General features: G+C 40.8%; 2 protein-coding genes across 4 annotated transcripts in view; both read right to left on the bottom strand.

Annotated features, from left to right (window-relative positions):
- Window positions 1-35: 35 nt before the first annotated feature.
- LOC140316788 (uncharacterized) lies at window positions 36-3,729 on the bottom strand. Its single transcript, XM_072394760.1, has 5 exons — window positions 2,996-3,729; window positions 2,632-2,661; window positions 1,947-2,223; window positions 1,369-1,517; window positions 36-860 (listed from the first exon to the last, which is right to left on the bottom strand). Exons 1-5 carry the CDS (start codon window positions 3,027-3,029, stop codon window positions 514-516), a joined length of 837 nt encoding a protein of 278 aa, XP_072250861.1. The 5' UTR covers window positions 3,030-3,729; the 3' UTR covers window positions 36-513.
- A 91-nt stretch (window positions 3,730-3,820) lies between these two features.
- Window positions 3,821-12,916, bottom strand: part of LOC140316785 (zinc fingers and homeoboxes protein 1-like) — a 12,641-nt gene continuing 3,545 nt past the window's right edge. For all 3 annotated transcript variants that reach the window (XM_072394756.1, XM_072394754.1, XM_072394755.1), the window contains exons 5-8: window positions 11,952-12,167; window positions 11,501-11,665; window positions 9,908-11,137; window positions 3,821-7,978 (exon numbers count right to left, since the gene is read on the bottom strand). In XM_072394756.1, coding sequence (XP_072250857.1) covers window positions 7,697-7,978; window positions 9,908-11,137; window positions 11,501-11,665; window positions 11,952-12,167 — 1,893 coding nt within the window. In that variant the 3' untranslated portion in view covers window positions 3,821-7,696. The remainder of the gene's footprint in view (window positions 7,979-9,907; window positions 11,138-11,500; window positions 11,666-11,951; window positions 12,168-12,916) is intronic.

Raw genomic sequence — 12,916 nt, 5'->3', positions numbered from 1 at the left:
CAACAATAAAATAAATTTGAATGCAAAATAGAGTGTTTGTTTTAATGTATTCTAAAATTTATTTTCAAACAGTGACAAAGTTATGCACATCAGTGAATGTGTGAGATATGGATATATGTATATAGATATCTATAAATATATATATATAGTATGAACCCAATGACCCAGCCAACAGAAATATTCAAATCTATTCTATAGTCAAGCATCCACTTCCATAAAAAAGGATAAAACAACTTAATCTTATCATTCCAGATTCTATGACTCGATACAAGGAAAACAAAAAAAAAAAGAAAGAAGAAGAGACACCAGCCAACAGCAGGACACGTTTACAGAAATGTAAGGGACGTTGTCACAAAAGTGGTCTGTTACACAGGAGGGAAAAAAAAACATGACAACCATTTAACTCTGATACAAACTGAAAAGACAATTATCATTTCACTACACTGACTTTTCTCTAACTAAACTAACAAAACCAAATAATGTGCTTTTTCTCTCTCTCTTTTTTTTTTTTTTTTACTTTGCACAAATGAAATTATACGCGTCAAAGTCAGACTTCACGACCCAGTAATGGTCCTCTCTTTTCTCCATGGCACCACTCATGGCACAGTCTGCTGTTTCGGTGTCATTATGCCAACGTTTAAACTGTAGCCTATGGTCATCAACCCAGAACCAGAACTGCAGGGTGCAGGTGAAGTGAAGGCCCAGCCAAACAAAGTCAGTGTCTGCCTTCTCAGCCTCAAGCTCAGCAAATGCCTGTGCATCTTCATTAAGGACGGAGGCCAGGTCCTCGTAATTATCTCTGCAGTAGTACAAGGCGTCTTCCCACATCATCTTCTTTTTGATCAGAACAAAAGGGGATTCTGGACGAGAAGAGAACTTAACTTAAAACAATTGAAAATAATGATCTACCAAACAGTTATAGTGACTCAGCGAAGCCAATTAAAAGGGAGAAGAAAAATGCTTCAGTTTGATCAGGACAGAGTATTCCTCAATCAGCTCCACCTCACTCTGATGCTTCCTCGTCACATTGAAACAAATATGTACATTTCTCCAAGAGAAAAGCAGAAATGGTGTGAAACTGAGGCCCACACAGACATCAGAGTGCATTACACGTCAATCCTTGAGTTCTGTATCCGTCCGTTGTTCACAGATATTCCAAACCATCCTGGATGCAGCCTTTCTGATAGTGTGTTACAAGTTGGAGTCATACAAATATATTCACGATGAAATCTGAAGTCTCCTAACGTTGGTTAATAGCACGATATTTGCTTTTGGATTATCATCTTACTTTTTTTTTTAACTCAACTTGTCTGCAGCTACTAATCTGCTACTATGCCTCAGTATGAGAGCTGAGAGTGTTACACTCACCTTTCTCAGTGCCGGTGATGTTCACCTCACATAGAATTACAGGCTTCTTGTCATTTTGGATGGTCACAATGATGTAGCGCCCCACTGCTGGATGGTCAAGCTTAAAGTCATTGTTGCGTGTTACTTTTATTTTGCTAATATTGCAAACCCTGTGAAACAAACAAACAAACAATAAATGTCTGGAAGAGCAAGAGAAGTGAGATGTTGAAGCTGGAAAAGGTAAAGCAAGCAGTAACCTCATCAATCATCCGTGTTTTGCCAGTTCATGAGCTGTAATTATACAATTTTATCAGAACATTTAGCTGTCAGTTAAGTAAGTAAAACCGACATTGTGCTACTGACTAATGTGTCAACCACGCAAACTATTAAAAACAACGTTTTCAGCACCTCCAGTATTCTACAGACACTGACAGTTAACTTTAACCATGTATGTCATCACCAGGGCTGTTCCTTAGAAATTTCTATTAGGCTCAGAGATTCCTGTTTAAAGGTCAGTCGTAGATGCAGTACATGAGATCCAACACGAGCCAAAGTGAAAATGTGAAATCAAGCAGCTCAAGGTAACTTGAGGTTCTTACTCAGTGTTGGTGGTGCCGTTGTCTTTTCGGGAGTTGCCAATGTAGATTTTAGAATTTTTCATGGAGGTATGGTCTTCCTTTATGTTGTATATAGAGATACAGGAAATGTTGTAAACACCGTGCAGATCAAGTCTCCACCAGGATTTGTGTAACTCCATGGTGTTGGAACATGTTGATACATCCCCATCGGTAGCTCTGGCAGAACTGTAGTTTAGGTTATTATCAACATAGTTTGAAGACTGAGATGATGTTGTATTGGTCAGATTCAGAATTCTCTCTGTAGAAGAAAAGAGAAAATGACACAGCATTTCAATTCAGGGCGTCATGAGGAGCTTCAAATAGCAGCGGCTTAGTCCAGCCCAGAAGTCTTTTCAAACCTTTGCATCCTTTGTATGTTACTGAAGAGAAAATAAGATGTTTGTATCGGTGACTGGGTGAGGCCTTAAAAACATGGAATGAACCCAAAATGACAACAATCTGAATTCAGATCAGATTCAAAGTTAGCAGCAGAAGCGAAATGTTGGGAAGAAATTAAAACATTAAATCGTATGCTGCTCCTGCTTAGTTGATTTTGTTCCACTTTTTTTTTCTTTTTTTAAATTCACCAACTCATTTGACAGCATATCTGCTCCTACTGTGTAAAACAGGGTGTTTTTGAACAGTGACAAACTCATATAATACTCACCGCATTGATTCCCCTGTCCTGGCTCCCATCCTGCTCACAAAAAAGATGCAGTCAGAACCTAAATCAAAGTACATCTCACATTTTTTTTGTCCTGAAGATTATCCTAGCCCTAGATCATACAGCTGCACGCTGTTTACTCATCCACTGAATAAAAGCAAATACTTGGATACGACAGGTGTGCTTTAAGATAAGTCTAGTTAATATTATTGGTTTCTGCTCAGAGAGCTCAACTTCAGTCCTGTTTAATAATGACTCAGTTCACAGTAAAACTAAGTTGTTAGTTCTAGCATGGTCAGAATTTTTATTCCTTGGTAATAATACGGAGGCATGGTACACTGTAACATGAATCAGATGAGGAACTTACCAATCATACAGATGAACAACAGAATCCACAGCATCTTTAGAGGGCAAAAACAGTAATTTGTTTAGTGAAATGATTTGTTTTATGTCAACAGACACAGATGAACAAAGGCTGAAAAGTTGGACACAGAGGCATCCTCGTACATGAAAAAGAAATGTCTGGGAGGAAAAGTTAACATTTCAGACTGTGCTAACTTCACTCACCTTGGCAGGTTTTCTTCACTCCACACTGATGTTCATATGATTCCCTCTATCAGACACGGCTTCTTTTATTCCCTTTCTCATTTTACTTCCTTCCTAGCTGCCCATATGAAAATTAACTGCCGTCACACCACCGAGTTTCAGTTCAGGGCTGGAATTATGGCATTAAGTCCTCTGGACTTTTGTATCTTTTTTGCATCTCTAAACTTGACAATAATGCTAGCTCTGTTCACTTTGATGCACCAATGTTGACAGATATGTAAATACTTCTGCATTTCCTTGAACTTTTGGTATAGCTCAGTTTTAAAAGCAGTTAGTTGTAGTTTTGTCCTGAAACAAGTCAACAATGTATAACTTTTCTAAATCAAACTGGAAATTAAGTCTAATTAAGAGCTGGGGTTTTAAATGAACATTTACAGCAACAAGCTGATAAACGCAGGGGCCGCAAAGTCTCCTCAGCTCTCCAAAAACAGTACTGCAGATCATGACGTCTTAAGCTTATGACGAGTACTTCATCCAAATCGAACTGTGTGGTCATGAACGTTGAACATGGTAAAGTCTTACAGCTTATTTGCAAGGTAATTAAATCTCGGCCTGAAAGCTGTGTCAGTGAAAGTCAGGAGTAATGTCACTTTAAATTGGCTTTAGCCCATTTATTAAGATAGAGCATACAGTAAAATCAATGCATTCTCCCCACATCATATGTATCAGCTGAACCAACTGTAACTTATTATAAATGCTTAGAGATCATTGCGATGATTCGGGTAAGAAAGCAAAACCGAGAGAAAACCTACAAGCGGTAACTTGGAGAAAAAAAACTACGAACATTATCACCATCCTGACACGGTGTTTTTTTTTCTTCTTTATAATAAAGCTGGAGGTTGTATGGTAAGAACACGTGAATGTCTGATTGTTGTACAGAACATTCAACCTAACTACCTGTCTAATTACAGAAAATGAGCGAGGACCACAGCATAGGTACAGCAAAGGTTACAAATATCACACATGAGCACAGCAGGACGCAAGGTAAACTACTCAGATCACAATGTCGGCTCTTAGCTCTACTGCACAGGGTTAACTGGGACACAGGATGAGTGCTGGATGCAGAATCCAAACTCAGTGAGCAGACATGGCACCTAAACAGATGCTGGGAAATTACATCACAACAAAGTCAATTAGCTTCTGTTTCTACCAATAATTTGCCAGTTGTGGAAATCTTACCTGAAAAGCTGTCTGTATTTTGTGGAAATATGTAAAAAATGAAACAGTAACTTTTGTTAAATATTGTTTTTTCTTTTTAACTGACTCCAAAAGCCTCATTTTAGAACTGTGTTCTATAGTCATGACAAATTAACTTCTTTAAACTTCTTAAATCTTAAAAGCGACAACAATTTCACATGTTTTTGTCTCTTATAATGTTACATTGCGTATGTCGAAATGTGTCTTTTAGGTTCAGGGTCAATTTTGGACCATATCCTTGGCAAATAAAGAAGACATCCCCACGCTGTTCCAGCAGCTTTTCATGAGAAATTCTTCTCCTTAAGTGTATGTCTTTTCTACTGAGTTCTGATTTTGCATTTTTTGCAACCAAAGTACCAAAAAGCCACTTTGGGCCACACAGACTGAACACGATAAGTGTTTCTATTTCAAAGCACCATTCTATTATACATTTTGTATTATGAGTCTGTCTTCTTAGCAAGCAATCCACCGTCAGACTATCTGAAAAGGACACAGTATTTTTGTCGATATAAGCATATAAAATCATTCAGAAGAGACTTAAATGTAAGAAAAGAATAAACAGTAAGAGAATGGGGGCTGGATACCTGGGAGCAGGATGCCTAACCTGTGGACTAAACCACTCATTCTGTGGACATGTAAAACACCAAGAATCAAATGCTTATTAAAGGGGTACAAACTTCTGACTATAGAAGAGTGACTCAATTTGAGCTGGTAACATATACACAAAATGAAATTAGCTAATCAAAGCTGAGTCAGGGACATGAACATGAAACTAGAAGCTTTGACTTCAGTGAATTAGATAAGAAAAACGGAACTGGTGTTATAAAATCTAGACAGGTGGCTTAGCCCAGATTAGACTTCTACTGTCCCAAGTATACAAAGTGAACATAGAATATGTACAAAATGAGCCGTTGTTCGTCTTGGTTACGGCATGCAGTAAATGGCCAAACCATACTTCAACACTTTGGAGCTGTCCTTTCAGCTCTCCCTCGGTTCCTAAAAAAAACAAGCCAGTTTTTACAGCCGACAGACATTTTTTGTTGCCGAGACTCTCGTTCAAATTAAAAATTGTATCCAAAAGATGCCTAAATGTGGTGCGACAAGCGACAAAACCTCAATCGAGTTCAGAACCATCGGGTTTGAGGAGTCGCCAGAGTAAACTTCACGATGCCTCTTATGGAAGTAGATTTTCGATTTCCACAGTCAAGAGTTTGTGAACTTCAGTTCAATCAAGCGTACAAGCCATTTAGGCACATAGGGTTTCCAGAAAAGTTTCATTTCTCCCCGATCGGTGAAGGACAGCAGTTGAGACTGCTCGCTCTATTGTCGTCTTAGTTCAAAAAGTATGAGTGTGTTAAAAAAAAAAAACACATCCGACGATAAAGGAAAGGCCACACTGTGCTTTCACCACAACTATTGCAGATTGTACAAGACTCATCTGTTTTAGTTTAACAGTTCTCTGTCTTTTGAAGAGGTCCCTTCCACCATGTTTCATGTCTCCACGTGTTGTGAGCAATTTCAGGAGACCAATATCATCGTCAGAACACGTTTGGGGAGGTGTGCATCATGAGTGCAGTTATTCATTTGACCATAGAGGGCCACAGAGGAGGCGTCGTGAGTGTCATTTAAAGTGATACAAACAACACGCGTGCAATTTGGTGAAAGAAAACTGCAAAGAAGATTTTCTTTTTTTGTTTTTAGCCATAAAAACATCCAACTTTAAAACACATACTGTATCATATTTGTTTTTAAAAATCATACACTGGTAATATTCCTCCTTGCAAAAAACATACTAAGGATAAAAAAGGCAAAATACTGGTTCAGTTTGTAGTCATACAAAAAAAGGTTTAGTCTCTCAGAGCCATTTCATGGTATAATATGAGAGTAAGGTGCCTAATCACTGATCGACTCAAGCAGACAAAGTGCATTTTTTTTTAAAAAGTTCAGTTTAGGTGCTTCGGGTTTTTCATTTCAGTGCAGAATGGATTCAAATTATTACTTGGAATACTGTTAAACTGACTGCAGTCATGTCACAGGATGGTCAGATGTGCACAGGTGTACTCCTAAAGCACCCAGGATCTGTAGCTGGCGCTTACGCTGACATCCACCGGCAGGAAAATACTGCACCAAAAGTTTCTCTTTGTCCTTTCTGTGCAGCCAAAGGTCCAATTCACAGTGGGCATTATTTCTTTCACAAAAAGTGCCTCTGCAGCGAACTGTAGCTCACTGCCGGGGAGGCAACACATTCAGCTTTGGCACAGTAGATTTGCACTGTCCGAATCTACATACCCACTTAAAAAAGATTGGAGCGGCAACAGGATGTTTTCGATCAAAACGGTGAACAATGAGTTTTAAAAACATTAACAGCAGTGCAGGTCAAACAAATTCTGTGGCATCTTTCCCATCAGATCTGCAGGGGTTCAGTTAAAAATCGATGATATTCACGAGATCCTATGATCCTGCACGGAGGGAAGACATCCTGCATTGTTCAAACGCTTTCATTCAACATTAAGGTTGTTTTTTTCTACCGTCAAGCGAAGCCTTTGCCTCAGATAGATAAGGTCACTGTAAATTCACGTCGGTTCAAACAACCTTGGTTTCGATGATCTGGTGCTTAACACGATTCCTCGTACGTGCTAAAATGAACATATAAAACGAACCACACAGTTAGCTGTATGATCACTGTGAGTGGAGCTCAGCAGTGACATTTAACTGTGAGACATGTTTCAGCACCTTTCTATCAAGACTTTTTTTATTGAATTTATTTCTTTTTTATTAATATTTTAGTTCAAGATCCGTGGTGAAACATTCATATCATTGCATATTAAATTTTGAATTGAATCATGTGCTCATTACAGCATACAACTCCTGGCATCACTGTGTGAACTGCCCTCACTGTTTGACATTAAACTGAAAACAGTCATTATTCATTTGAACGCCTGCATTTTGGGAGAACTACTTCAACTCAGGAGTTTTTGTTGTCAGCTGAGCCTGAAGACTGCACATCACGGAGTTTCTTTTCACAAGCTGTTGTTTAGTGGCAGCTTTACCAACTTGATTAAAGTTTGATTCCTAATATTATGAAGAGAGTGAGCTAAAGCTAATCCTTTAGTCTCGTGGGAACACGATTCTGAAAACCATAAAAAATAATGATTACACATGCAAATCGGCGACAAAACAGTTGAGCTAACTGTGTTCCAGCATTGATCACAAACGTATTTTTCTTGTAACATTCAGCCATGTTTCATCCTGCCTCCCACAATCACTAGTCTTCAGAAACGGACAAAGATTTCCTGACGCTACGTGATGGCTCCCAAACCTCACTGTCGTCTGTTTCATCGCCGTCATCCTCCTCCTCCTCTTCATCCTCCTCATCTTCTTCTCCCAACCCCGTGCCGGTCTGCTCCTCGGTGGTCACTGATGTTTCTCCCTGCGTCCCCTCGTGCTCCTGTGCTTTGTCTCCGTGTGTTCTCCCCACAGCCGGCTCCAGGAAGGGATCTAAGCCCACGTCCAAGCGTCGCTGGACCTCTGCAAACCACTCCCGCACCTTTTGATAGACAAACGTACACCTTAACTGGGTGTTGACTGCAGGTCATGTACTCTAATAACAACATACAACTTTCTTGCCTTTGCTTAGTTGCTTAATTACAGATTCTCATCAGCAATAAGTTCACTTAAGAAGGAAATGTGATAGTAATGCTCAAGTACTTTGTCTAATGCTTTATATCCAGACTTAGAATCCAATTTCTAATTTTTTTATCCAATTTGTCACTGAATGCACCAGCATTGAAGCAGCAGTTTAAGCGCAGAACAATGGAGCGACAGTAAATCCCAGGATTGGCAGCGTCAGTGAGCGCCACAGAGATGGAGGAATAACAACATGATTTTTGACTGTTTTTGCCCAAAAGATTACTTCAGCCTTTGAATCTGTGGTGCGCTGTGTCACCACTTAAACACATGACTCGTGGCATTGCGCTCACGAGTGTGATCGATAACAGTTGTCCATGACCAAACTCCAGATTAGGGAAATGTATGTATTTGAGAACAAAACTGCGATTAAATTTGCTGGCATCCTGCTGTTAGGTCTCAGATTAGGTACTGTATGCTCTCTCATATGGTAAAAATGTTGGTCGAGAGGTACTGAGTTTAATTTGAGTCCAAATTTACATTTGCATTGCAGCTACGAGCTGTAGGACAGGTCTCAATTAGAACACACAAGAGAGGGGTGGAGTGGAGTCGAGGTGCTCATTCATGCCCTAAAAGCAAATGCTATGAAAAGAGCTGAAAATTCATGGCATAAGGGAGGTGTCGTACTGTAGCTCTGCTATTTTGACCAAAGCATGTCACAAACAGTTCTTTAATGCCTTAGGAGACTGTGTCACTTTGAGAAAAAAAAAAGAAGCATGGTGTTTCCCTTTAAAGATCAATACGAAGGCGAATAAAGGCGAAGGTTTGAAGATGGGTGTGGTTCAACTCATACCTACAGAGTAATGATGTAGTAATGAGTTCCATTAATGGCCTTTGAACCTGCTTTTTATCCCATTACAAGAATACACGATTTTTCATGTAGTTAGGCTGCAGTAAGTTCAATCAAATAAAACTTTGGGGCTATGTTATTCTTCAACAATGACAAACTTCAAATCAGGTCGCATTTAAAATCTACAGCCTGTGATAGGAATAGCAAACATGGAAATGAAGGGATGGACTTTATGGATAATTGTCTTGTGTTTCCCACAGAATGAGACTGTACTCGTGGGTGCTGGTGGAGGGCAGACGTACATTACAATTGTATTTTATTTACTCTTACAACATAGCTTTTGTCATTATTCAATATTTTCACTCATTGTTATTCATGTTGCAATAGAAAACCTGTAAGATATCCTGTGTTTCCAGTTCATTCTGCCACTCACTGAACAGACTGCAGTTGAACAGAACTTAATTCTGGATTTCTAATGGTAATGCAGTTATACAGGGTCTCCTTGTCCGTGTTTGAAGCAGAGAAAAGCAGCACGAGGGACAAACAGTCTTACACAGAAGGAAATCACAGTTTGTTCGTAGCATTGCTACATTTTTTGCTGGGTGCTCTTTTTAAGAAAATAAAGTGCTGAAAGCTTCTGAAAAGAGGTCTAAAATTTGCTAAATAAAACTGGACACGATGCTGAGCATTCTTACTTTGACTGCGTCTTGATCCAATGTGTTTGCATTAAGTGTGCAGGGGCTGATGCACTATGTGTGATATGTGTGATAGAGAAAGAGGGGTAGGAGGCTGAATCTAAATGCTACATGTAGCTTTAAACTATTTCAGTTCACTCCTTTGGGTTGTAAATAATAAAGATTTGTGAGTGGGTTCTCAAACATATTTGGGTAGCCTGTCCAAGCACTAACACTGTATGGGAAACTCTGACCTTTTGTGGATCAGCAGCAAGGGAAATTGAGCCACAACAAAATGTGATTTTCTGATAAAAAAATATATTACCTGTTCATAGCTCATGTTGGTCTTAGTGACAAGTTCATCCAGATCTTGCTCGTTGAGGAAGTGGTGCTTTAGATAATATTCCTTCAGGACATCCCTCCCAGTCTTGAATTTCTTTGACGGGGTTGATTTGATGAGATCTGCACTGGATGAGGCGGATCTCCTTGGTTGCTTCCTGGTTCGGGATCGCCCCCAACCACGATTTCGACCGCGTCTTTTTCGACCTCCACTGCCGCCTCCCATTTTAGCACCACCTCCGCTGTTTGGTCCTTCGATGTTGCCACTTTGGTACTGAAAGAACCATTTCAGGTTTCCATTTTTCCAGGAATAGCGAGAGTCCCCGAACCAGCTGACAATGTAGGGGCGAGGAAGGCTGCTCTCCTCTGCCAGCTGGTCGTACTCCTCTGGTGTCGGCCACTGGGTCCGCACAAAGGCACTTTTCAGAATATGGAGCTGTTCCGGAGACTTTTTGCTTTTATCTTTTATGTCTTTCTTGCTGCTGCTGGGCAGCTGCTTACTGCGACTGCCAGGAGGAGTTTGACTACCCTTTCGAGATGAGGTGGCTGGTAAAGGAGAGGTGCTTAACTCTCCTGTTTCTCCTCGCTCTCCTGTCTGTCCAGTGTCTGCCTCCATTTTTCCTCCCTCAGAGGACTCCGGGGAGGAAGTACTCCCGGCTGGCATTTTTCGTCTCTCAGTGAACCACGCGTCAATCTCCCTCCGTGTCAGTTTGGTCTCTGTTCTCAGACGATTTAATTCTTCGTCTGATGGAGTACTGCTCTTCTCAAAACTCTCCTCTAGCACCACCAGCTGCTCTGGCGTCTTCTCCTTAAACTTCTGCAGGGTGAAGTCTGGGAAAGGGTTCCACGTTTTGGGTCGAGACTCCTTCTCCTTCACAGGAGGAGTGCGTGGCGGATGGGGAGATATGGGGGTCTCATCGCTCGAGTCAATAACAATTGTGGTGTTTGCAGCACTGCTGGAGCTGCTCCCTCCTCTGCCTCCTCCATCGTGGAAAACAATGACATGGCTGCTCTTGGAGTTGCGCTGGTTGTACCGGGTGTCACTGAACCACTTTTTGATCTCACCCTTTGTCAGATTGGTGAGTTTCATCAACCGGGCAATTTCTGCATCAGTAACAAAGTGATTTTTCAGGTAGCTAGCTTTCAATTCAGCCAGCTGCTCTTTGGATTTCTTAGGTCGCATGCTGAATGTGTCAGCACTAAGGGCCGAGTTCTCCTTAGAAAGAAAGGGAGAAAATTAATCCATTAATCAAGTGTTTGTGCTGTGCAATGTCAAACACTGAAGTATCAAACACCTGACCAGAGAAAGACAAAACAGCCACAGGTGAGACTGCTGCAACTACCATGAATTCACAAATACAGTTAATACAAGCAGAAGCACCAATGTGGTTATTTTCTGCACCGACTGAAGTCTAAAAATCATAAACTTGCATGCAGACAGCAAGAGTGAAGATATCTCTATCGTCCCAGAGGGCCAAGTTTTTGTGCAGTCAGCAGTAATACATAAATACAAACCCACATTCAGTGCCAGATCTGAATGCGGGTACCAAGCAGAACCAGATCTAAGTGGTGTCCCAACCTGTGGAGACAGAGAGGGAGGCTGGACTGTGGTAGCCCGTTTCAGCTCACTGTTTGTTGGAGTGGGTTGACAGGAAACTCTACTGGAGCTCTGGGACTGACTGGGTAACCCTGCCACAGTCAGGGTGATGGGACTGGTCACTGGAAGATTCCCCCCTGGACCAACCTACAACGTGTACATGTCATTCAGGGTGATTGTGCTCACTGCTTATATAAAATATAATCAATGAATACTAGAAAAGCCAGTTCAGTATTTCTCAGTAGATTATCTAACATTACTGGAATTCAGGACTGTTGGTAAACCCAGTATTCATTTTATAGCTGAAGTAATGTATGCAGGATTAACAATGTTTTCATGTTTATATGATCGAAAGGCAAAAAACCTGACAGCCTAAAGTATATAAGTCCCCTAAAAAACTGGCTCAAATGTAACACGTTCATTCCTTACCTACCTGTGTGAACACAAGGCCAGGCTGGCCCACTATCTGGCAGGTCTGCAGGATGGACTGCAGGCCGTTAGCAGCTGCTGACAGCTGGTGCGCAGGTATGACAGTGATGGTCTGAGGCACTGTATGCACGGTCCCGTTAAATTGTTTCCTTCTGGCCTCCTCCACTTCTTCTGGAGTCCAGCTGACACCGTGTTTCAGTCGCTGGGCTGAGAACCAAACCTATGCAGGGATAACGTAAATATAACTGTAACCTTTAGTTAAAAAATAAAGAGTCATTAAGGGGTGCCAAATTTCTCAACTGATTGAGCTGGCATTCCATGTTCAGAGGCTAAAGTTCCTCTACAAACAGGGTTTGAGTCCCGGCCCAGGCCTGTTGCTACATTTCCTTATCTCTCTCTTTGCGGCCCTCCTGTAATACAACTTTACAATAAAGGCTACTGGAGTCGCCTGGGGGTGTTTCTGATGTTGTGACTGATTTTCAAAAAAAATTCCAAGCGTCAGGCCCACCCTCGATGCTAGAGGGAATAGACTTTATGTGTGCAAGGGAGCTGGCATTGCAGAATACACCACTCTTACCAAGGTCACCGTTCTCACTCAGCTGATTCTGTGATGCCAGTTAGTTGTGTCTAAGCTTAAGTGTTTAAGGACCCATCTTTGAGATACTGAGGTTGAAAGCATCAACAGTCCTCCTGACTCCTCGTATCAGCTAAAGTACAACACAGCTGAAAATTAATTATCCTTTATGGACTCTCTAAACTGTGTAATCCTTATATTAGAAAACAAAATATCACCTCAGTCCAAAAATTGAATTTCTGTTATTTCAACCATTTTCACATTTAAATATTAATGTTAACACTTAACATTACATAAGTATTGGCTACATTAAACAGGTAACTGTCATATATAGTTATTAGACCTGGAAATCCATACTGGTCCATCATGATATTGTGATGTAAAATTTCAGCCAC

Source organism: Leuresthes tenuis, unplaced genomic scaffold (genome assembly GCF_036924035.1).
Source record: "Leuresthes tenuis unplaced genomic scaffold, fLeuTen1.0.hap1 SCAF_10, whole genome shotgun sequence".
NCBI lineage: Eukaryota > Metazoa > Chordata > Actinopteri > Atheriniformes > Atherinopsidae > Leuresthes > Leuresthes tenuis.
This window is presented reverse-complemented; position numbering and strand designations above follow the sequence as displayed.